At 44.3% G+C, this 25,719-nt stretch overlaps 1 protein-coding gene across 13 annotated transcripts in view; it reads right to left on the reverse strand.

The window, feature by feature from the left end:
- Positions 1–7,514: 7,514 nt before the first annotated feature.
- Positions 7,515–25,719, reverse strand: part of SHANK2 (SH3 and multiple ankyrin repeat domains 2) — a 278,701-nt gene continuing 260,496 nt past the window's right edge. For 7 of the 13 annotated variants that reach the window (XM_038139490.1, XM_038139484.1, XM_038139483.1 and 4 more), the window contains 5 exons: positions 24,787–24,846; positions 24,419–24,549; positions 23,823–23,934; positions 20,350–22,747; positions 7,515–11,730 (listed from right to left, as the gene is read on the reverse strand). In XM_038139490.1, coding sequence (XP_037995418.1) covers positions 11,157–11,730; positions 20,350–22,747; positions 23,823–23,934; positions 24,419–24,549; positions 24,787–24,846 — 3,275 coding nt within the window. In that variant the 3' untranslated portion in view covers positions 7,515–11,156. The remainder of the gene's footprint in view (positions 11,731–20,349; positions 22,748–23,822; positions 23,935–24,418; positions 24,550–24,786; positions 24,847–25,719) is intronic. The other 6 variants (XM_038139489.1, XM_038139488.1, XM_038139487.1 and 3 more) reach the window with 1 other exon arrangement.

Consider the following 25,719-nt stretch of genomic DNA (forward strand, 5'->3'; position numbering starts at 1 on the left):
ATTTTAAATTTAAATAGATTTTCAATAGCAAGAATCGACCAGACTGGGTTTCTTTTTTTTTTTTTTAACTTTTACCCAAGGAAGGAGGAGCAGGAGTCAGGGGAAATCACCAAGTGAAGCTCAGGGAGCATTCCCAAGTGCTGGTTTGGCTTTGCAAACGCAGACTTGAAGCCACCTGTGATTTTCTGAGACAATCCAGTCTGTTCCAGGAGCTTTTCCAGTGCAGCCTATGGGTGTTGAATACTCCAAGTCAGCTCCTGCTGGGGTGCAGTTCAGGAACTCTTCCCCTTGCTGCAGGCTTCTCCTTGTCCGAAAGGGATGTGCAGCCTCCAAAACTCAGGCTGCAGTCATGTCCATATCTATCAGCTGGATGCTCATGGTGTGCTGCTGGATTTGTACTAAATTTGAAGAAGCTGCTTCAAATTCCTCTCACATTGACCACATTTCTCCAGGAGCTGCTGCAAAGTGCCTTGGTGAAGGACAAAGCGAGACATAAATCCATGGGCAGAGGAAAAGAGCAAGAACCGATCGATCTGGAGGCCAAGCGTAGAGTACTGCCCTGGATCGCTTCCAAAAAGGGAATTTGGATTGATCAAAGCAGCTTCACTTGATGGATTTGTCCCAGCAGCCGGGAAGCTGGGACAGAAAAAGAGGCACTACATCTTCCACTGCCTGGGAAGTGCCTCAGGCAGCGAGGCAACCCTGAAAGGAGGAGTGCAGTGCTCTGGTACAGCTTCCCCAAAACCAGGGTCTAGTGGCCAGGTGGAGTCAGGCAAAATTGATTAAATAATTACTTTTAAGTAGCCAAAAATCTTAAAATCATCCATTTCAGCTATTTCCAGCAGAATTTCCACTTAAAAAAAAAAAAAAAAGTGGTCCTTAGAGAGTTGGGCTTATGTGACTTCCCAGGCCAGTGTTTGCAGCTCCCAATGCCGGGTTTTGGCTTCTGGAAGTTTCAGGCAGCAAAAGTGCACTGTGACAGAGATACTGAAATTGAAAGCTAAACAAGATTCGTTCATTCTCCGGCCTGCAAACCCCTCTGCACAAGGAGGAGTCCTAAGTGAGGAATAAACATCAGGCTAACAGCATCGCTGGGAATGTCATTTATTTGGGTTTTCTTTTAGGAGATCTGGAAGGCCTAGAGAAGCTTGGGAGAAGCTCTGTATTTTGCTTTCCTGCCTGCCCAGTGCCATAATTATTGCCCCCAGTAATTATTGGCCTTTCTTTGAAAGCAAAGCACAGACAGAGTGAGCATGGGTCGGTCAGCGGGAGTACAAAGACATTCCCAAAACAGCCTCTTGTTGGATCTTGGCCCGGGATCAGCACTGGCTGAAGCTTTGGAAGGCTGGGAGCTGTTCCCTGCCGGGTCCAGAGCCGGGAGCAGCTCTTTGTTCCGTGGGTGGGTTCAGCCCTGCAGGCACCACTCAGAGCCAGAGTTCCACGCCAGGGCCGGGGCTGCCAGGTCACCCCGGGTGAGGCAGGGGGGTTCCTCTGGGGGCCAGCTCAGCCAAGGGACAAGTGCAGGAAGGTCAGCTCTGCAGCCAGGTGTCCTTCCCCAGCTGCTGGCCGGCCTTTCCTGGCTCATTCCCTCTGCAGAGTGTGCCGTTTGATCAGGTGCACATTTACACTTGTCCTGCTCCTCGCCGTGTTGGAATCGGTGCAAAATCCCTGCTCCTCTGTGCCAGGCAGCCCTGGATGCTGGCACATCCCAGCCTGGGAAGTAGCTCGAGTTCAAGATCAATTATAATTGGAATTAAGTGGAATTATTAAATTATTTAAAAGCCACATAGATGTGTCACTCGGGGCCATGGTTTGATGGAGGGCTTGGCAGCTCTTGGATGATCTTAGAGGACTTTCCCAACCTAAACAATTTTTCTGGTTATTCCCAGGCACACAGAGTGCTACTACAGTTCCTGGAAAAAAAAAAAAAAACAAACAAGCTACCATCTTACCCTCAATTCATCTGTGTGGCAGCTACAAAATAAATTAAAATTCCTCATTAGCCGAGCCTCTTATGGCTGTGTTTGCACAATAGTGCAGAAAACTTTAATGTGGTCAGCAAAGCACTGATGAAAATAAAGGCCATCAAAATCTCAGACTCAAACACAGCCTGGGAGTATTGCAAGTTGACAACAAGATTTCTCTGCTGAATGTTGGGTGTTATCTCCAGTGCAATCTGGAAACAGATCCTCCAGTGAGTTCATTCTTAGTTCCTCTGCTTTTAAAATTGTATTGCTGCTAATTTGCACTGGAATCACCTTTTCCTTCTGTAAAGCACAGATACCAGTCTTGGCCTTTGGCTTTTGTAGTTGGTGACTGCAAACAAATCCAAATGTTCTTGTGTTTATATTGGATAGCATGAGGGAAAATATGGAATTTCATCTATCTTGGAAGAACAAGAGATCAGTCAGGAAAAGGGAGGTGTCCTGAGTATTAAAAAAAAAAAAAAAAAAAAGGCAGTGATACAGCAAAAAAATTCAACAGTTCTTAGACTTAAACCCCAGACAAGCCAGGGCTTATTTCTGTGGGAGGTTTTATTTGTGCCCCATTTACAGTGCAGGGATAAAACTGGGCCTTGTCATAAACCCAAGAACCTCAAATAATGAGATGAACTTGTGTTTTCAGTAGTGCAAGGAAGCAATATAATGAAATGTTTGGCACAGTCCACCGGTGTCCTGACAGGTGGCCCTGGTGCCCTTTAGGGGACAGTGAATCATCCATAACCACACATTTGTTTCTGGGGTTTTTTAAATGAATATTGGTTTTGCTTTTCAAATCTCTGAAATTCTTCACAGGGTTTCTTACTGTGGGTAATTTTTTAGACAAGTTTTTCCCAGTCTGATGGAACATGCTTACTTTAGAACATTTCCTTTATCTGTTATTTAATAATGTAAAAAAAGAAAAAGGAAATGTGTTTTGCTAAAGATTTTAGGCGTTATTGAAGCTGCTATAAATTTTCTGCTGTCCTTGCAGACAAGGACAATGAATAAATGATCTTTAGCTATTTTCTTTCTTTCTTTAAAAAATACAAAAAAAATAAAAAAAGAACAGAACAAGCCACGAAAACAAACAGGACTGAAGGTAAGGACTAAATGGCACTTGTTAGCAGGAATACTGGGGCTTGTGCAACCTTGAATTTACTCTCTAAGGAGCTGCAGATCATGGTTTTATTTTATTTGTTTTATTGCACCTATTTTGTGCTGACAAGAGCATGCAGAACTGTGCAGAGGTGGAAATTTTATCTTTCCTGAAGAAACTTTTGCCCCTTTTCCCTGGAGTTCTTTAATGCTGCTGCCAGGCTTTAGGTTTGGCAGACTTTAGGTGCAATATCCCAGGTTTTCTTACTCTGCTCCAGAGCTTGGTCTGGGGCGTCGGTATTAATCTAACTAATAGTTTTCAATAGGATCATGAACCCTGGAAGGGTCTGGGTTGGAAAAGACCTTAAAGCCCCTCTCATTCCCCTTCCCTGCTGTGGCAGGGACAGTTTCCAGCAGCCCAGGCTGCTCCAGGGAAGGCACCTGAGGTCCCTCCATCCCGTTTTTCTCAGCTCTGGCAGAAGAGCTCACAGAAAGGTGCCCCAGGATCAGTTGTGTGCCATAAGGAATAAATCCCGGGCTGTTTCCTACAGGACGCCCAGCACAGCCCCGTTCTCCTCCCCATGTGGGCTCCCTCCTGGTTTCCAGCCTGAATCCATCCCCAGCTGCTGATGGGTCATTCCAGAGCCAGCATTCCCTTAGGTCACCTCCCTCCCCTGGAAGTTCACCCCTCACGTGAGGGGAAAGATCAGACAGCTCCTTCCAGCCTCCCATTTTGTGGTCAGACAGGGGGAGTCCTTCCCAGCCCCACTCCCAGCACAGCAGCTCATTCCCACCCTTATCCCACTGCTCCCAAGCCCCTGTGATCGCCCTCCAGCCACTGGCATCTACAGAGGTTTATTCCTTGGAATAAGGAATTTCCTTGCCCTTTTTTGTGGCTGGGCATTGTGCGTGTCTCTGCCAAGCCAAATTTCTCTTCTTCCCTGTCCCCTTGGACAGAGCGGTCCCGTGGAATTCCTGGTGGGATTCTCCTCTCCGTGCATGGGCTACAAGCAAATTGTCCCGCTTCCCGTGGCTCTGGGCTTTCCAGCTGGTTTTCCCTGGGATAAACCAGCGTGGTCAGCAGCACAGACAGACAGCACCCAGAGGATGAGCTCTGTCCCCAAGGGTGGCAGAACAGCACCAAGGCCAGCGGCTGGAGCTGTGCCCGCGGGACAGAGCCAAAGGTGTGTCTGTGACCTGCTCCGAATGCACAGAGAGGGGAGGAATTGGCCTCTGGAAGAAAACTCCTTTCCTAGAAATTGAAAAGTAGCTTCAGGGAGTCACCTGCCCTTGCTTTGTGCCTTCTCTGTGATGCAGAAAATGAGCGTTTTTGGACATTTCGAATGACCTCCGGTGAAGTGTGCCCCTGTAAATGTCTGTTCCTGGGGCACTAAAAGCCTGACAGGCCAGCCAGCTGAACCTACAGAATGCAGCACACACTGAAGCTGACACCCGCTGCTTTGGAAGGAAAGAAAATTGCTGAGACAGAGCCAATGGAGAGATGGGATGCAGCACAGCTTGAGAAAGATTTCTAAACATAACAGTGTTTCTTTGCACTGTTTGACTATGCCCAGGTAAAAACGAAGTGATTGTTGTTCACTTGTCAGCACCGCGACAAGTAAATGATAAGTGATAAATAGATCAATAACAGAAATGAGGAAATGAGAAGTGAGTTCTGCCTCGGTTCCCTTTCTGTCTGATCTCTTGGAGGTCTCACCTGGCCCTTGCCGCTGCAGGTCTGACCTCAAAGGAGACCCCAAGCTGCGGCACAGGGTCACAGCAAAAGGACAGCAGAGTGACAGAGCCCCAGCAGTTCCTCACTGGGGCTTCTCTAGGGGCGGATTGGGTGGGGAGAGCCAGGCTTGGCCATTCCCTGCACCCAGCAGGGAACGCTCAGAGACATTCAGGGAACGGGAGAGCAGCAGTGGAAAAGAACCCATTAAAACATGAGGTAGATTTTGAGGTTTCTGTATATTGTATTCTCTTCAGATTTCCAAAGCAAACAGGTACACGGCGACATTGATTCCAGTACAGGTTTAAGCACATGCAACACTGGTGTCCTATCTGTACATTGTTTTCTAAGGCTGCCCAAGGACCTTTACATTGAAAGCGTACAAGAACTCACACACACGTGCACGGATTCCTCCTGGCATCAGTCCTGAGGAAAAAAACAACTGGAATTTTATTGGAGAAACCAAACTTCAGCACTGCAAGCGCATCAGGGAAATCCCCCCCAGCTGTTCTGAACTGCTTCCTAACCTCAAAACTCACTTTTTTTTTCTTTTTTTTTTTCACAATTTGGAGCTGAACAGGCTGTTGTTCATCAGGTTGTAGTGTCAGAAATGGTTCAAAACAGTCCAAGGTTTACAGTACTGGAGACAAAACCTATATTCCCATTAAAAACCATGCCGGATGCAAATGAAGTATCACATGGAGATGCTGACGTTCAAAACAGAAAACTGAGAAAACATAAGCACAGAGAGACCAGAAAACACATTAAAGACTTCTCATTCATGTATAATTTGTGTAATTATACAGTCAGCCTTTCTGGAAAATACTAAAGGCCTAAATACTCAGGCCAACCTAAATAACAACAATACAAAATTTTCTAAAACGGCTTCTTGTAGAAAGAATGACAGTAGTTGAAAGTAAATAAATAAATAAATATTTTTAAAGGTCTGATATTGCTCTGAGACAGTGTCCATCAGGTTCCACTAGATGTCAGTGGCACAGAACCAGTTTGTGGCAGACTTAATGGCATCAAGTCCACTTGGTTTGTTTATTTATCATCGCTACCTCGTCTGTGAAACACAGCCCACGTCAATTGTACCAACCACCCAGGATTTATGGCAGTGAACTGAACCCAAAGTAACAGTCTCATCTCATTTCTTTCCCCCCTCTTGCTTGCCTGATTTGAATAGAAGACTTGAAATCAGGCTCACAAGGCCAAAAATGAGAGATAAGGTCTGAGTCACTGCAGCTCCTCAGAGCTCCTACAGCAGTGACACGGAGCTCGCTCCAACCCCAGCACTCTCTGTTTGTCAGGTACTGAACACCTTGAAGATAAAGCTTTTTATGTGAAATACAGTGTAGCTGATCCAGGTGGAAAATTATAAGGCACGTACAATTTTTTTTGTTGTTTTGTTTTTGTTATTTTTTAAAAAAAAACCACACAGTCTGAAGCATTGTTACAATCGTGCTACTCTGGGTGGCCCAGCCAAGGACAGAGGGGATGAAAGTCCACGAAATGCAGGAAAATACGGGAAAAAAAATACGGAAAAAAATACAGAAACCAAAGAATAAAGCAGAACACATTGATACAATGTACACAATGACAGCAATGATCAACTTTTCTCATTTCTTTGGCCAACAAGCAGTGACAATTGCAAAGCATTCTTTGTTTTGCACTGGAAATACCTGACTTTATTTGGATACACAGATGTTTGCCACAATACCTGAAATAAGTAAATTAAAAAAACCCCAAACAGGCTGGTTCTATGTCTTTAACAAAACAAAGCTGCCAAGTAATTGTTGTTGGGAAATCATGAGAGAAATAATAACAGGGGGGCTACAAAAATGATGAGCTAGAACGACAGCTGAGAAGAGATTCATAGTTAAGGAACGTATGAAACCAAATGGCAACGGTTCTAGGCATTTATTCCAATATCTTAGAAAACAAAAATAAAAAATACTCTTCATTGCATCACCATTTAAAGATAGAAAAACAAATCTTTAACTTAAGCCAAAAGAAGATGAGAATTGTTTCCTCGTTTTTTGTTGGTTTTGTTTGTTTGGTTGGTTTTGTTTTTCCATTCGCAGCCTTGTTTATTCACAGTACAAACAGAGCCCGCTGGTACAGATTTCAAAGTCACAAGATGCACAAAGTCGGACAAGGAGCGCTGTTCCCTCCTCCCCTCTGCACAGCTGCTCTGCCCCAGAGAAAGCCCAGCCCCAAATGAAAACAAAATCCCCAAACCCCCACTTCTCAGTGCCCCGTGAAATCGCAGAGCAGCAGCAGCACTGAAGCTCGGGGCGGGCGTTCCCCCGAACAAAGAACATTCCACACATTTCGGAATTCCACCTTAAGGCAAAAAAAAAATAAAAAATAAAAATCAGGTAATGCAGTTTTCTACCTGTCCCCTTCAAAGTTTCCTGCTTTTCCAGATTTCAAGCATGACCCCTGAAATTCAGTAAATGAACAGAACATTTGGCATAAGGAATGCTTTAACAAAAAAAAAAAAAAAACAAGGAATAAACAGGAAATGCTTTTCCCAGCAATAAATCAGTAATTTTCCCTTAGTTCTATCTACATTTTGTTAAAGCATTTTATGCGTTTTCAATAACAAATTGCAAATTTTTTTGGCAACTTATTTTTTTTTCTTTTTTAATAAAAATCCAGACAGTGTTCTCTGTTTGCAATCAGAACCACACCCTTAGTGCAATATTATATTTATTTCTTACAGTAATTTTGGTTGCCATACAAGAGTATTAAGGATTGGGGAAAAGTGCAAGTTACAGGAGCTTGATTCTTTTTTTTTTTTAATCAGTCGAAATAAGAGGAATTAAAGCACAAAAATTACAGCAACATAGATAACGTGAACACATGTTGTTACACAAACTATAGCGAGAAACATATTAGTATCTAGAAAAGAAAAGAAAAAATGTAATGGGAAAATTATCAATATTTGTGGCTCATACACATAATCATCGCCAGATCAACTGGGTAATGCTTCCTAAGAACTGAGAGGAAAAGAAAAAAAAAATCACTATTTTTTATTAACTTAAGTACCACAAATAATTAACTTCTTTGTGATATGTAAATTCTGTAAATCAACAGTCACATCTAGTCATTTTATAATATATGAATTAAACTTAAAATGTTCTCAGACACCTAGGGCAAGGAGTCTGTGCAGTTATACACAATTTACATCTTGTAAGATTTTGGTATTGTATACACAAATATTACAGAAACTAGGCATGTAAATGCAATTTATTTAAATTACAGTATATAAACAAAAGTTGATCCTAAAACCCAGAATATCATAGATCGCTAATGACTTTGTTTTTCACTATCAGAGTAGCATGAAAGAAATGGGTCTTCTCTCCTCCCCCCTGGTGAAAATACTCGGAGGCCACGGCGTTATCTGTTACTATTGCTTTCTTTTTTTTGTTTCAAACCACCCCTCAGAGCTGGAGACCGAACTCGACTCGGCAGAGGTGCATCCTGGTGGTCCAAGTAGGTCCCCTCAGGTCTCCTTACCTTTTTGCTTCACAGGACACAAGGTGAAAAACAAAACTATTCCCTTACAGCTCCTTCGTCTGCTCGTTTTGTACCTGCTCTTGGAGTACCTGAAGAGATGCACGAGCAGGAGCCACACCTGTGTGGGGAAGGGACGGTCCCACCTGGGAGTTACTGGGTGTGGCAGCGCTTGCTCAGGGCAAGTTCAACCGACAGGAAGGTTGTGATCCAAAAAAAGCAGCTTTAAAAGTCAACTTCTACGTTGTTGTTTTTTTTTTTCTTTTACTACTGTATTTATTTCCTAACGTATTTCTGGCACGTGTTATAGAGGTAATAGCAACTGTACCCAAAGAAACAAACAAAAAAAAAATTTAAAAAAAAGAAAAAAGAGAGCATGGCATCAGTGGTTTATTTACTGGATTCTGTCGTATCACCAAATGGAAGACAAAAGATGGCTAAATTACCTTTTCTTTTCTTTTTTTTTTTCTTTTTTTTTCTTTTTTTTTTCCACTTCTTAAAGTGTGTGATGGCCTCAAGTTGCCTGCATCGACCTATCTGAGTGGAACTGCCACTTTCTACACCTCCCATGGAAAAACTCAGCACTCCTCGACAGCAAAACGCCTCGGTGCTTCGTTTTTATGACAAGGCTCCTTGGAACTCCCCAAACACAAACAGAGCGCAGTAACAGATGTTAAGTCAACAGATTTGCTGTTCCATAAAGGGGGCAGGAGGCTTAAATAAGTTGATTTTTATGAGTTTCCAATGCGTTGGTAACTGTAACCACTTTTGAAGAAATATTCATCCTCCTCTGTAGAAGTTCTAGCAAAGATAGAAAATATAACACAGCTCTGCTGGTTCAGATGCATCCAAATGAGGTTGATTTTAAAAAGGTCAAGACTTTATAATTATTCCACAGAAATAGTAGTAAACCACAAAAAGTTTTTTTTTCTTTTTTTTTTGTTTGTTTTTTTTTTTTCTGTTTTTAACTTCCTAGCACTGAAGTGGCACAAAGGCTGCCCAGTAGACCAGCCACTTATTTTCTTAAAATATTGTGCTTATAAACTATCTGTACAACTATTTAAACTTGCAGTAAAGAAAGATATTTAAAATGCTAAACTTTATGTACTCATACTAGGGCTGTTGCAGACCTAATTAGACACTTGTTTGTGAGCAAAAAATAATCACAATAATAAAAAAATTAGAGATAGGCTGGACCATATCAAGGACCATATCAAGGAAAGAAAGTTCAGGTACCTTGCAAAATGTAAGGGAACCTGAAAGTTTGGTAGGGAGGCAGTTTAGCCATCCACACCCAATTTACCCACCTTGAACATCTTGAATATTCTGTCCAGAAAGTCCTACAAAACTCACAGATATTCAGAGGTGTTAATTACAAGGGGGAGTTCAAACATGCAGAGAGAGACTTGTTAACTTGAAAGTTGAAAAAAATAATAATAATTTTTTTTTTTTAAACAAAGCTGTGTGAACCAGCCATAGGTGTTTCTCCCCTGCTGACGGAAGTCTCCCGGAAAGTTCTCTCTGCCCCACTCCCAGCCCCGGATTCTGGCAGGGTGCTCCCACCTCTCGTGCCAAGGAACGGGCTGGGGGCCAGTCCCGGCCCTCTGTCCTTGTCCAGAGCCAGTTCCTGCCAGCAGTGATAAAAGGAGAGCCTGGATCCCTCCCCAGCCCTCCTGGCTCTCGGAACGCACGCACCCCGAGACACTCGACAGCTCTTTCCATCTTGGCATCACCTCTCTGCCTCCTCTCAAGGATCTGAAGCATTTCCATCCTAACAGGCTGAAATCCCTCTCTCACTTCAGATCCTGGCACCCTTCCCACTGACTTCAATGGGAACATTCATCTCTCTTCTCCTTCCTTCTCAGCCTGCTGTTCAAAATGCCCAGGCACTTACCACTCGCTGAATTAAGCAGCACCTCCCAGGGCTCAGCCTCTCTCAGTGTCTCGCTGTCAAGTCCCAAAGCTGTGCCCACACACCAAGGTTTGTCCTGGCTCATGGAGTTCATATTTTGACTCAGCATCAGCTGAGCTGGTTGAGAACTGGGGGGGTCTCAGGGTCAAACTAGCTTCGCTTTGCTGTACCTCTAAAGGCGGTCCCTCCTCAGCCTTTACCCAACGTCTGCACCATCCTACAGGCCACGTCAACGGAGCGTGCACTGAACTTGTTCTGCCACCTCGGAAGAGTGCTAAATACCACTGCAGAAATAAAGAAATACTAGGTAAAACAGAGCAAGGTTACCATTGGACTGACCCCAGCAGAACAACCAGCTTCACTGCCGACAGATCAGAGAGCTGTGCCAGTAAAAAAAGAGGAATATGAACTCCTGTGCCCGCCTCAGTATCCCTGCTACTGATAAAACTGGGTTTGAGTGGTAATGGAGCAACCTGTCCTCTTAAAATGAACCAAGGGCTGGGGAAGGAAGCCTGCTTGGAGACTGAATGTCAAGAAGAGAATAAAATAAAATGCAATTTTTTTTTTCTGTCAGTAAAAGAAACCCTGAAATGTTTGCAATTTTAAAAGAAAATCGTCACGCAACGGTCCTGGCCAAGGGCAGTATCAAGAGTTTTAAAGTTAACAATTGTCTCTCTCTCACATCTCCCCACAGCTTTGAAATAAAATGGCCCCACTTCTTTAGCATCTTTAGGTTTGTGTTTGGGCATGTAGCAGACAGTCTACATCTCCTGAGTACCAGGAATTCATCTGTTTTCCCCCTCCCCCCCCAATTTTGCTGGCACTCGCAGACAGACAAGGCATTTGGGGTATGTCAGTACCAGCCCATCTCTAGTTATCAACAGAAGTTTGTGAGGCAAGATAGCTATTCTTATCTGTCCAGCAGCTGCTTCAAAGCTCTTTCTATGTTCATTCTGTGCCCAACTCTAGTCACTCCAAGGTCTATCAGATCTTCCTTCTGTAGATTTGGTAAATGTGTGCCATCTATTTCATTGTCCATGAATGTTTCTTTATGTTCACCTAAGTTTAGACTTTCCAACCAATCTGCCACATCTGGTTTAGTCCACAGGTGGACAGGCTTAGTTGTAAAAGGCTTATTTGAGATTGGCTGTTGTAATATTGAGGGAGAAGGAGACCTGCTGCGCCCTGTGGTCAAGCCAAATAAGTCCCCAGAAGGGGGCTGGCTGGGTAGGCTAAATACATCGGACAGAGTTGGAGAAGGAGATGAGGCTGAAGCAGAAGCAGTCAGAGGAGCAGGCAGGATGTCTTTATTAATCTCTGTTGGTGAAACCACAGGGCTGGGAGCGTGCCTTGCTCCTGAGGTCCTGCTGTCATAGTCTGGGGACCTGCTCTGCAGTGTGATCGGCTGGCTGGCTCCGGGTCGGACAGTGAAAGTGATTGTTGTACTTCGTGTACCTGAGACAGTACTCATGACTTCCGTGCTCCTGCAAGTGCAAACAGACAGGCACAGTTAGAGCTGCTTGCCACCAGGATGGCCCCATCAGCACCTGGTAATTACAGCATGGGAATGCTTGGGGAGTTCCACATTTTAACTAAAAGTACAAAAACAGTATCATTGACTCTTTCCCAGAAAAACAGCACCAATGGTAAGCCATAGTTAAAGACAAAACATTTGCTTATGAGCAGTCCAGGAAAAAACACCTTCCAGAGCACATTCTCTCCCTTTTTAATACCTGTTCCCAAATTAACTCCTGGCTGAATGAGAAGTGCTGAGTGGAACAAGCACATGAGCATTTTGTACTCTCAGCAAAGCACAACCAGGAGCTGACCTTCCCTTTGCCACGTGGAGGGTTGGAATCCTTCAGTTCTGGCTTTACACATGCTATAGCTAATAACAGTAGTGGTGGAAAGTTTCAGGAGCACTGGATTTTGGATCTTTGGGCTTCACTCAGTGAATTTTGCAGAATGTTTGTAGTTTATAGAACAAGCTGCTCTTATTTCCCTTTCCATCCATGCTTTCAACATAAAACAGTTCTTCTAAGGTGCCTAAAACATCTCAGTGTCTATTTCCTTCCACAGAGAAATTATACTCTGCCAGTTTCACCACAAAATTAAGGAGACAAAACTTTTTCCTGTGCATGACTGGAGGTGATGTAGCTGGGATCAAGCTCTGCCTAAAGAAAATGAGTTTCAGATTATGAATGAAGCAGGCATGAACCTCGCTGAGAGGCTCGCTCTGATGCCCAGCCTGACAGGGTGGGTGAAGGAACACGACCCTCTGCTTCTGCCTGCTGGCTACAGAAGCAAATTTAGAAGGTTTGGGTCTGTTCATGTCATCAAAGGCTTGACCCCACAGCCCTCACTTCCATGGGAAGAGCCTGCTGGTCAGCGTGCACACTTCAGGACACTCCACAGAGCCCTTGGATGCCTGAAGCTCCAGCGTTCTTCACTTCAGAAATAACCTGCCAACTGGGAAAACCTTCAGACAACTAATTTAAAGCAGTTGCAGCCCAAAGGACAGGTTTATTTATCCTGGGAGCAATGCCATGGAGTCCAGAGGATGATGTGGCTGATGCTGTACTGAGATTTCCAGCGCAGACCCTGACAGAAGCCCTCTGTTTCTGTTTTTGAGTGCCACACTGTCTCCAGGCCTGGCCTGCTCTGCACTGAGGATGGCTTGGGTGCATGATGTCAGATGGAAATGCTTCCATTAATCCAGCACAGCATTAATTCTGCACTGCCGTGCAGAAAAGAACTCAAGGAGATGAAGGAAGAGCAGGGCAATGGCAACATGGGGCAGCGCTAACAAATAGGTTATTAATCCCTTTCTCCCCCACTGCAGCCCTGAGCTGGAGACAGTGATTCCCTGGCTGGCTGCTGCCTGTGGAGAGCCCTGAGAGCGTTCCCTGAATCACCCCTGGGGCTTTGTCGCCTCACAGCAACCCAGAGCCCAGCGAGGTGCAGCTCTGCCACACTTGACATCTCTGCAGTCCCATGCAAACAAAGCTCCCTGTCACGAGAAGAGCACCGAGAATCACTTTTGGGACAGCTCACATCTGATTCACACCAACATTCCCACTGATTTCCCACAGGCTGCTCCATGGATTTCAATGGGAGCAGGGGGGGGGGGGTCTCTTTGGAAGATTGGTACTTCACTTAAAACCCAGTAGGAACAATGCTTCCAGCACTCACGGCTTTGTAATTTAACACAGAAAGGAAACACTTGGCAAGGTTCTGAGTGTTTCCTGTGATGTTTTTGGCACCTAATGGCTCTCATTGTCTTCCAAGGCTGGAGATAAGCATTCTTACAAATAAAAAGTCTGTGGCAAGAGACTATTAAATTCTACTCACCAAGGGGAGCAAGTTATTTCCACCTCCTTTACCTCAGCACTAGGAGTCTCACACTCATTACTAAGGCATGATATAATTTAAAACCAAGAAAAAGTCTTCTTTGAGAAAGGTTGGGGTAGTGCTATCCTAGTGATGGCAAGAATGAGCTCTGTATAAATAGAGAAATGAATCCCTGATCTTTACAATCACCCTTCTACTTAACTTTCCTGTCTTGCAAATACTAGAAATTAGGGTTTTGTACTTACACCCATTGTGGCAAGATCAAATGGATGATGAAAATACACCTTCTTTTATTCCAGGTGATGAAAGATAATTTCTCCTGCTTGACTGACAGCTCCAGGCTCAGTGCTTTGCAGCTCACTTTTGCTGCTTCTCCTTCACACTGCTCCTCTTAAAGACTCCCTGCCCAGCCTTGCTCAGGAAATCACTGTCACTCTTCCTTTAAATAAAGGATGTTAAGACAGAAGAGACAAACCCCCCAAAGGTAAACTCTGTGCTCTCATTGGCAGTATTCCTTGGCTGGTGTTCCCTAACTTTCTCAGCCCCATGGGCAGGAATACCCAGGGTGAGCAAAGCATCCCAGGCATCCTGGTCCTTTGCTTCCTGTCACCCTGGATCAAAACATTGGCTTCACGAGGCTGCAAGCAGCAGCAGGAGGACTGAGAGCATCTTGCTTTTTGCAAGCCAGAGCTTCAGGGCTGATGATTATTAAAACAAAACTCTGTGATAGTGATAAGATTTTTTAGCTGATTGCAGAGGTTCCAACACCGACTCAGTTCATAGCCCTGTGAGTGCTCAGGTCTCATGGCATGGGCACAGCCCTGGTGAAGCTCAGGGAAGTGCCAGGCTTTCCATTCCATGCTTTTCACTCCAAAATTATTTTCCCATGTTCTTTTCCCCCTTTTCCACCTGCCATATCAACTCCATTCCTTCGTGCTGCACCGTAATTGTAATCCAAGGGGAAAAAAACCCCCAAGGATATTTATGTAACTCCTATGCATCCTAAATTATAATTTATGACATCTCCCACACGATCTGGGGTGCAGACACAGCCTTGAAACCATCATCTGTCTTGCATTTCATGGTTGGTTGGTAGCCTGGTCAATAAGGAGTGAGCATGTTCCAGCTGGAGAGCAGGCAGGGTTTGTTGTGTTACGGGGTTTCCGGATCTTTAATCAGAGCCATTTCTTGTGCCTTATTGATGATCTGTTATCCTAAACATGTCAAATCCATATTAAACCTGCCAAACCCCAAACTTCATTTAAAAAAAAAAGGTGAAAAGTCCCATAATTATTTTCAATAAAGTTTGCTCTATTAGAATCAGCATATGGTGGTAATTTATAAACATTTGCTGCTGTGAGCCTGCACTGATTGCAATGCCCATTATGTTGCTTCACATTAAAATCAAAATATATAACCTATATGTCACAACCAAGGCCTCCAAGTATAAAAGCCATCAGCACAGCTTGTAGGCAAAAAATTCTTCTAAGTTTAAAATTATATTTGCAAGATTCAAATTTACTGTTAACCTGCTATCAGAGGCAAATCAGTGCAGCAGCTCCCATGGAAAAATAAAAACCCCACATTACTCTCAGCTCCTGGGAGCTGTTTTACCCTAGAACTTTCCAGAAGACTTGCTGGTTCTGACACAGCTTTTCCATTGTATCAAAGGAAAACCCCTTAAAAACCAAGAGGAGTAATGAGTGAAGTCACTGTTTAGGGGTGCTGCAAGAAATTCAATTCTTACAGATCTTGGAGCTGCACAAACCCCAAACTTTGCCTTCACCTCCTAATTTTTTGACTTTGTTGTCAGAGGCAAATTGCATGGCAGGAAAGCAAGGCAAGAATTGTCTGTTTTGGGGGCAGGTGAAGAACAAGGGCTGACGTGATGACTGGCAGGATGCAGAGCTCCTGACAAGGGCGTTATTTTGGGGAGAAGAATTGAGAGCTGCTCGGTGTCTGCTGCCAGTGAGGAACAGTCTGTGGGAGTCTGTCTGTGCAGGAGCAGGAGTTTCCATGTGAAACGTCTGGAAAGCAGCAGGAAGGGGATGGTGCTAGGCCAGGAGGCAGCCTCAGCCCTCTCTTGCTTGGATAACTGCAGGGGAAAAGGAAGCTGGAAGGGGAACGGGAGGAATTCCACAGCTTTCAAGGACAAGACCACCACACAGGATGGTTTATCTTTACTTTTAGCCTCACGCAGGTGTGTAAGACTGTATTAATCATCCCTCCCCACCCCTCCACCTCCTAAAATCTGGCAGAATCTGGCCATATCTGAAAAGTCCTGCCCCCTGTTTAGGTGCTCAGACACATTCAGGAATCTGGTCTTATGTGCTCATGTTACCAACATGTTTTCTGAGTACTCCTCTGATGAATGTGGCTTTTATTTCACCTTGGGATGACATTCTAGGTCCCATTTTAGGATGGCTACCATTTCTGGATTAGGATGATCTAATCCACACTGCACTGTGAGAAACACAGTCACCACCAAAGTCACTGAAATGCAATAACAATGGGTGAGCATTAAAAAGCAGCAGAATGTACAACACAGAACAGTCCATGCTTTATGGTTGGCACTTACTTCACGGCACTTCAGCATGGCCCTCCTCTGACAACAGCAGTCATGACAGCAAATAAAAATGACAAAATGGAATGACTGAAACACTGCAGAAATCACTGACAAAGCAAGCAATCCTGTGAAATCAGCTGGCAAACAGTTAACGATGTGAAATGAGTCTAATGGGAGAGCAGCAGGTGGAAAATCAAGGCACTTATTTCATCCTCTGCCAAACCCAGACATCCTTTACCACAAACCAAACGCAGGATCACTCCTTGCAAAGGACTCACTACTAAGTTCTGTTCTGCCTTACCTGCTTGTGGAAAAATAAAAGGAACTCCTCCAAATACTCATGAAAAAAACTAATTCATTGACGGCCAAAATCACTGGCCAGTTTCACTTTTAAAACTTGTTCTTCCAGCACAGTGCAGGTTATTCCTCCTGGAGGACTCAACTCCACAGCATCCTCCATAACTCCCACATTTATCATGAGTATTTCCCACCACCAGCAGTGATGCCAATGTGCCCCAGAGGTCACGGGATTTGCAGACACAGCTGGACAAACACAGAAAAACTGGAAGTGTTTCTCCCTCCGGCCAAGCCATGGATCATTTTGGCATGGTGCTGGTGGAGAGCAGCAGGAGCTGCTGTTCATTGCTCCTTATCAGAGCTCCAGAGGCACGAGGGAGGGAGGATGCTGTGTTCCCTGGGGGCTGAGCTGTGTGTCCTGGCAGCCCCCAGGTTTATCCTGCCTCAGCCACGCTGCCTTAGGCCCTGGATCTCAGGGGCTGGCTCCTGATGGTCGTGCTGCTACAGGACTGCAGGGTCACAGCCAGAACAAGCACTCCTCCTCTCTCCCAGCAAAAGCCCTGCTCTGCTCTTCTCCCCGTTCTTTCATCAGCTCCTTATAAAAGCCAGGGGCCTCTCAAGGATTTATAGCACTGCTGCATTTATTGTGGGTGACACGCCTGTCCTCCTCACCTGCAGGAGGACGTGGATAAACCAGATTAAAACCTCTGTCACCACAACTGATGGCCATAATTCCTCAAAGTAAATGGTGGCCAAAACTGGGAGTGGGATCTGGAGCTCTCTTCCTGAACCTGGAGATCAAACCCTTTAATTACACTTCAATTAGTACAAAGGAAGCAAGGGCATCCTCTCACTTCTTCCTCTTTTCCCTTCTCCTGCTGGGCTCCTTTTTCCTATCCCACGGGCTGGTCACTACCACTGAGGATGGAGGAGCAGATGGTTGCCAGCCAAGCATTCCCATGCTCTATTTAAAAATCTTGAAGCTTGGTGTCTCCATAAGAACCATGGGAAAACTATAAATACACCATGGAAAATGACTGATAAACCACGATGCAGAGAATAAAAGCAAGTTTAGGGTGGTTTCAATGTAATAATTCAGAAATGCTGCTCAGGACCATGGAATGATCTCTTCCAATCCCCATTTATCAAAAACACACAAAGAAGGTGTTTTTGTGGGTTACTGCAGCCAGTCATTACCCAACTGTCTGTAGTTTAATTCACCCCTGTACCACCCTATCAGGGCAATTGCCTTGAGTGAACCCCAGTTTTACATCTACTGGCTGTGCAAAGAGAATTCCCAGTGGGATTTAGGATTCCAGTCTGGCCTATAATTTCATGTATGGCCCCATAAGCAGATACATATTTTTAATTTCATCAGGCTGCCTGTGCTGCGAACACCACCCAAGCGAGCCTGTGAATGCTGTTCCTATTTATAACCCTTCCCAATCCTTCTCCCTGGCTGAAGGATAGGAACAGGCCCATTTATTATCACTGCTCTGTTCGCCGAGCTAACGAGTTGTTCTTTAATTTAGCAGAATCCCTGCTTTTTGTGAGCCAAAATTCCTTGGCGCCTTTCTAATGCTACCTCACAGGGAAGGGCTGCAAGATCAACAATTGGTTGTCATAAGCTTTAGAGTATTAGGGGGAAAAAATACCAAGGAACTCCAGGAATGTTACCTTTGAAATTTAAACATTAGCTTTTACACCTGAAATTTTCACAGGGTGGTATTCCTTGGTCACAATATTTGACAGCTTTGTAAAAAAATTGTGTCAGTCGTGCAGTTGGGCTAGAAAGGCTGTAATTTATTTAACTTTTAGAGAGATAAAGCTGGAGTAAAAGCAGTGAAAAAAACCCACGGGGCTTCTGATCCCACAAGTGAACATCTCCACTTCCATCTCTCTGCCTTACCCTGGCTGAGATGAAAAGACTCTGCCTGCAGCACCTTTTCAAACACACTTCCAGCATCTGTAGATCACTGTCTCTCTTCTGCTGTCTCCTGGATTATTATTTGCTTAAAAAAAGAAATCCTTAGCAACCTTTCCTGGTGGTTTTAGCAGCTTCAATCCAGCTCATAATTAAGAAGCAATCACATCAGTTTGGAAAATGGCAGGAAACAAAACCCAGCCCTCCTGTTCCCACCGGGAATGCTGTGGAGGAGTCATTTTCTTCCCCAGTCAAACAACAGCCAAGAGTTTTGCTGCTCTTTGCCACTGCCAACTTATCCCATTTCTGCCCTCACAGCTGTTTTGGCTCTGGCACATCCCAGGATCCTCTCTCCAGCTTGCAAAGATGAGTGTTTGTGTTTACTTTCCAGGGAAGAAGCAGGATTTCGGCTCCACTGAAATAATGCTTTCGGTGGGCTTCCCCAGCCCTGCAGTTGAGCCTCTGTATTCCATAATGAAGATGTAGTAATTTGACAAAGCTGAGTTTGAAAAATTAAAAAAACCTCAAGCACAGAAAAAAAGCCAACATAAATTTGTAACACTAAGTCAGCTCTTCCTCCGAAAGGTAACATATGGGGCTACTTCTGCTTACATAACAGTTTGCTTTTCTCTAGTGAAGTGTTATAATTTTTCAAGTTTCCCCCACCCTTTATACCTTTAAAAATGTATTTTCACAGAAAAATATATTTCTATTTACTTCTACTTTTCATTTTGCTCTCAGTAATGAGAGTACTTTCACATATCTACAGCGCATTGTAGTCGGTAGCCTCGGTTATTTTCTAATAAAATAGGGATGCCAAAGATCTCCACTGTAACCTGAAAATACCTTTCAGTTTAAAAAAAAAAGCTGATAAATAATGCTATACACATGAAGTTACAGACAACATGTTCATGGGGCTTAACAAGAAACATGATCAACACCTAGCAAAAATAATGTGGGTTTTTTCTCAATTTCTTCTCCATTTATTCAAGTGCCACTGAGAGGAACTCCAGAATTTCTGTGTTTTATTCCCATTTCTCAATTCTAAAAATTGAATTCCCTGACTGTCACCAGTTTGATGACTTCCATCCTGCAGGAAATAATATCTAACTGAGTGATGCCGAGGCTGTGGATCACACTGTTTTCTGAAAGAGCAATCTTTGCAATCAGCAGAGACACCCTTCCCTTAAAAACAAATTATCTTCATGCTTGCAAAGTATATCAGATTTCCAAAGGCTGAGCTCTTTATTAACCACCAGAATAATTCTCATAAAATTGACTTAGGTAGCACCTTTTTTAAAAAAAAACTAAGCCAGCATGGTGTTTTTGCAAGAAGAAATACCTCAGTCTCCTAATGAAACATACAAAATTAGCTTTCTCTTTTTAATAATTGTGGATTTCATGATATTTTGTCCACATTCCATACAGACGGGGTTTAGCAATAACATGGACAGTGCAAAGTGATTTAATGAGCAATTCTCTGAAATACTTTATGATTAAGTAGATTAGGAGAGGTCTCAGCATGAATCAAATGAGACCACACAGTGAACGCAAAGCAACCCTTGGCAAAAACACTTTTTACCTGTTTGAAGCCAAAATACCTCATGGGACTGAAGAAAAATTAAATTATCACCCCATTTTAAAAGGGAAGAAACTAAAGAGAGAAAAAAAATTAAAGAGAGAAAAAAAAATAAAGAGAAATCTAAGAAATTCACATCAAAACAACAGAAAGGTATGTGCAAACCTTGAAGTCTAAGGCCGAGAAAGCTCCTGTCCTATCATGTAGGCAACACAAATGTTGACAGTGTAAGAAATTCTTGTTTGACACAGATTATTCGTTAAGCAAATACAGAGTACACTCTTCTTTTATCTATGTGGTTTACAGGAGAAGTTAGCAAAGGGATGGCAAAAAAAAAAAAAAGGGATCAAGCCTTTTTAGAAAATGATTTGGTTAATTACTTTTACCTTGTACTGAGACTCGCAGTTTTCGTTCCAGTCGGCGACTCCAATCCCTCCCCTGGCTTTGAGGATTTCTCTCTGTTCATTTGCTGGAGTATTGAGTTCAATTCACTAATGACATTAGCCTTGGGGCCTGAGAGAATTGGGCTTTTCACCTCCGGCACGTCCCCCCATAGCTTGGATGTCCTTTGGGGGACAGCTTTCGCCAGGTTGGGCGGGGCACTGATGGGAGGCGGGGGCGGAGCGGGAGGAGGGATCACAAAGCTGTCTACAGTCTCCTCGATCAGCGCGTCCTTGTAAAGTGCATTGCTTTTGTTGATTATGGGCTTCATTTTTGGCTTAGGAGGTACTGGGGGTTTGTCCACCAGAAATGTTTGCCCATCTGCATAGACTGTACAAGTATCCACGTTCTCCCCCCCTTCCGAGGATAAGGTAGAGATGCTGGACACTGTTGAGATAGTGCTGGTTGTCTCTAGGTGATGGTCACTGCTGCTCCGACTGTCGACCTCCTCGATCCCAGAGTCGGCGACATTGTCGAAGCTGTCAGGGGGTGGCAGGAAGGATGCAGGCAAACAGTTTGAGAGACCCACTTGCTTTTTGCCATCCAAGGAGTTTGCTGGCTGGCTGGGCGAAGGGGTGCCGTTCTTCCTCTGCGCCATCAGGTCTGTCAGGGCCGAGCCGGGCACCGCGCGGTCGTCGGGGATGTCGAAGCTGTTGGCAAACTCCAAGGGAGGGGGCAGTGGCTCGGTGAACAGGAACTCCTCATCGATGTCCACTGAGGCCAGGGGCGGCGGGGGGATGCGGAAAGGCAGGATGACAGGGTCGTCCACAGAGCTGGCAGCCACGATGGTTTTGCAGGGAGAAGCCGGAGGCTCGGGTGCGGCAGGGACACTCAGCTCGCTCTCCGCTTCCTCGCTGCCCTCCGGCCTCTCCGGCGGGGAGTTTTCAGGGCTCGGCTCCATCTCAGCTCCCTTCTCCTCCTCATCCTCGGGCATATCATCTGACTTTGCCGTATCCACTGTGTGCACCATCAACAAGCCAGCTGATTTTTGCTGCGAGGTATCCACGATGTTTATCAACATGTTCTTCTTCTCCTCAGCTTTCTTTTCTTTCCCTGCATCCATCTCGTACTTGTTCTCAGTCTCCTGCCGTCTCAACAGGCCACGGGTATTTTGCCTGGTGACAGTGGCAGTAACAGGAAAAGTCGTTTCCATGTTGGGTCTCAGCTTGGTGTCGATGTAAAGCGGTTTGTTAAGGTCGGTTTTGACTGCGTCCCCTTTGCCTGGAATCTGCTGTGTCTGCTCTTTCATGGCTCTGTCCCTGGCAGAGAGCGCGAGGGCAAGTGGAGAGTTTGGATCCAACAGCTTCCCTGTGACCGGGTGGACGTAGCTATCCGAGCCGGGAGCACTCGTGGGCTTGGCTGCCACCATACTGTTGTCAGTGCCTTTCGTTTTGGACGGAGCATTCAATGTCCTTGAGTCGCTCTGGCTGCTGGGCTCACTGCTGTTAAAAAGGTTTTCGGGCTCCCTGGGGGTGGGGATCGGAGACGGCGACATGAGCTGTCTGAAACCATCCTCACTGCTGAACATTGCCTCCTCGGTGAACTTGGACTGCCTCATCCGTGGTGTCGGTGGGGTTAATCCGACGTCCTCGTCTCCCAGGTCTGTGGAGAGGAAGGCTGGGGAATTGCGCCTCGCCTCCAGCCTCTTTTCCCTGTCCCTCACGGCCCCCGCGATGGCTGCTGCGAACGGACTGCTGACTCCCAAGCTGTCGTCAGGCCGGAGCTGCCCGGGCTGCTCCGAAGACTGAGGATCGATCTCCATGCTGCTCCCTTGGCTGCTTTTCCCGCTGCTGCTGGTGGATGGCTCTTTGACGATGATGGTTGGGATTGGAATAGAGCAGGTCTTTTCTGGACTGTCCTCCACGTTGGATTGTTTCACCAGCATCCCCTTCCTCCTGGCTGGCTTGGCCGGCACGTAAACGGCTTTGCTGGCAATCTTCCCAACCTCGGAATAGGGGTTTTCCGGCATCTGGCCCCTCTTGCTCCTGAAATTGGCCTGAGCTGCAGCACTCCGGTTGTAGAGGTCTTCTGAGTCCAGGGAGTATCGGTCCAGCTCCCGCCGGTAATAGATCCCTTTGTCCCTTATCATTGTCCCCACGCTCTCGGGCCTAACCAAAGAGATTTTTGCACCTGAATTCTGGTTAAAGGGAGGTTTGATCGTTCCGTAGCTCCGGGAGGTCAGGGATTTGGGGGAGTTGTACAGAGAGGGGGAAGGTGGTGGCGGTGAAGGAGGTAAGGACTGTGGTGGCGGTGGGATATCTTCAGAGGTGTCAGGCATTGAAAGACTCCTGGTAAACTTCAGCATAGGAGGGGCCAGAAACTGCCGCTCTTCCTCCGTTATTCCTGAAAAATCAGAGAGTGCTTTTAAAACACTGCCACATCCACCGGGATCCCTCACGCTGTACTATTTCTCCATCCAACCCAAAATTCCAGGGTGCATTCCCCACGGCATGAGGAGTATGCAAAATTCCAAAAGAGGCCTTTAGGTTGATTCCCACCATAATCATTCTTTCCTGTTGGACATCCCAGGTGCCAGGATTGAAAAGAATGTTATGGAATTTTAATTAAACTGAGGCACAGACAAATGTTTGGGGTTTTTGTATCATCAAGGTGGCTGTAGAAAAGCCCATTTTCTTTGAAAACTATTGAACAGGGAAGATATTCTGTGCAGAGGAGCCGCTTCTGCCTTGCTCCAGTACTCTACAAATGCATATAATAACACAACTCAGAAACTTAATGAATTTTTAAGATGCAATTGAAATTTAGCAAAGGGACTGGGAAGATCCTATTGGAAAAAACCCCATAATGCTGCATTTCAAAAGATGACATTATATCATTACAAATATGGCTTTTAACATAAACAAACTGGGTAATACTGGGATAGTTTGATGCTAATTTTACATCGGCATAATGCATTTCTAAATTGATAAAAGTCACTGCTAAGATTACTAACAAGAACAAAGAAAGCCCAAATTTGGTCTGCTCTTTGTTTCTTTGTTGCAAAAACATCTATTGCCATCATTTGAAATGAAAAAAAAAGGTGAATTTTAGTCCATTTGACCAACAGGATTTCTTTGTAAACTACACAGCATTACAATGCTTTCACCTCAATAACAAAGGAAAACAAGGATCATATTTTGCCCTAATGTTTTGAAAAAGGCTTGTACTGTTTTGGTTTTTTTTTCTGTCTTTGTTAGAGGGAACATTCTAAAGAAAATAACCAAATTATAATTCCATACTTGCCAAATGTGGAAATCATGTCACCTTACACACAAACTTCTTTTCTCATGAGCTTTGTATAAAGATTAAACAGCCACTCACTGGGGTAAAGATGTCAGAGAAACACACTTTAGGAAAGAACCAAAGTTACTAAAAGTATGCTATTAATGAACAAAACCACACAAGAGAGGCATTTTACCTATAGATTTTTGTCTTCTCATTGTACCCCGAGGTATACCCAGAAAAGGACCTTGAGGGCTCCCTGGGACAGTGGGTGTCATCACAGCAATACCCTGTCTCTCATACATGGACTACAAAAGAGCAAACAGAAACCCCAACAGCATTAAAGCATGAAAGTCTCTCCCATGTGGAAATAATGCCTCATCCCTTACCCCTTTCACTGAGAATTCTTATGGAAAATAATGAATCTGGGGTTATGTCTGGGGAGGATGTGGAGAGAAAGGGAAGGCTGGGCTTTGTTTAGACACTCATGAAAGGACAGCAGCTGTGAGTGGAGTGTGTTGATATTATTTACAAGGCAACAGCTTAAGGTAGGTAATGGAAAAGTATGTCCACAATGCAATAAAACCAGTTGTTTAATTTTTTTTCCTGCCAAGTTTTGTAAGATTAAATTCTGCACTTGAATGATGCAATTTCAGAGTTCCGGCATTTAATTTTTAATATGTGCTATGGTATTAATGTCAATTATTCCCTTATAAAGCATTGGGCATTATTTAATCAAGGAATTAAGATACATTAGTAGGAATAAAGCAGTGCTTCGAGGCTCCCACTCACATTCATATCTGTAGCTGAGGGAAAACATCTACTAGAAGGCCGCTGTTTTATAGTTGCCACTCTGGAGTCCACAGTTGCATTGTCTGCAATTCTTGATGGCTTGGAAACTGGCACTATTTCATCCACCTTATCTGTAATATAAAAGCATTCAGTAAAATAAATATCACTTGTTCAAAGAAATGGAAAAGTTAAGTATTGCAAGGTCAAAGGAAGAGATTTACTTTTCAAAAAAATGCAAAGAAAAAGTTTTTTTGGCATTTTAACAAGGCAACGCTTGAGCATCATAAGTCGTGCAAGCCGAGCACTTTTTATTGCTGCTACATAACATGCATGCTTTAGTTTTAAGCCTGCATGCATTTAATGTTTACTTAGTGTGACTCGAAAAACAATCCTCTTCTTCAAACCTTCAAAATGTGAAGGGAGAATATCTATATAGAAATGGAAAGAAGACCTTTAGAAATAGTGAATCCGTAGAGCACTGTTTCAAATAGAGATAAGCAGACTGTACTTAGCCATCAGAATTTCAGTGATATTTTGGACAATAACAAGTACTCCAAAAGTGCTCTTTCATGCCTATGCTCCTTAAATAATAACATCCTGCTTTGTTCACACTCTTGGACTTGTAGGCTAGCACTGCTAACTGCATCCTTTGTTCAAATGAAACTTTTATATGCATTTCTGTTGGTTTGTTTTTTTAAAATTTCTTTTAATAACTGGACAGTTTGGGAATGCATTTAGTCATGGTCAGAAGCAGACCAAAAATAGGCAAAGTCCAAATCTGAATGAGAAGTTCAACATTTGGATTTGGGACTCTGATCCGCTGCATGATGTGATGGTAAAATATAGGGATAGGTTTAGTCAGGATATTCCAAAGCTGAGTGCTGGTGTTAGCCCCGTCTCCAACTTTGGTCACAAGCAAGGTTCATCAGCATTAAATACAAAATGCTACTCCCTCACATGGAAGACCTTGAAGTACAGTATAATCCACTAATTGTTGCCTGACAGCTCCTTTTTTTGCCCCTTCTACTGCTACGAAACCAAGGCACAGAGAAAATTAAATCACTAGCCCAAGCCACCAGGAGAGTTGAGTTTGGAATCTCTGCTAGAATCCAAACTGGAATCACACCAACAGCTTTCCTTGCTATGCCTTCCATTGCATTTGCTCGCCTGTATCACGTTAATTTAGTGTCTTTTTCTTTGAAGTTTCACCAAAGCTAGAATTAGTTTCATAGCCTGTGGCATTTCTGTAAGTAGAGCACCTCAGCCTGGCTCCTGACCTTCCACAGCATGAGTCAGAGCAA

The sequence above is a fragment of the Motacilla alba genome, chromosome 5 (genome assembly GCF_015832195.1).
Source record: "Motacilla alba alba isolate MOTALB_02 chromosome 5, Motacilla_alba_V1.0_pri, whole genome shotgun sequence".
NCBI classification, from domain to species: domain Eukaryota; kingdom Metazoa; phylum Chordata; class Aves; order Passeriformes; family Motacillidae; genus Motacilla; species Motacilla alba.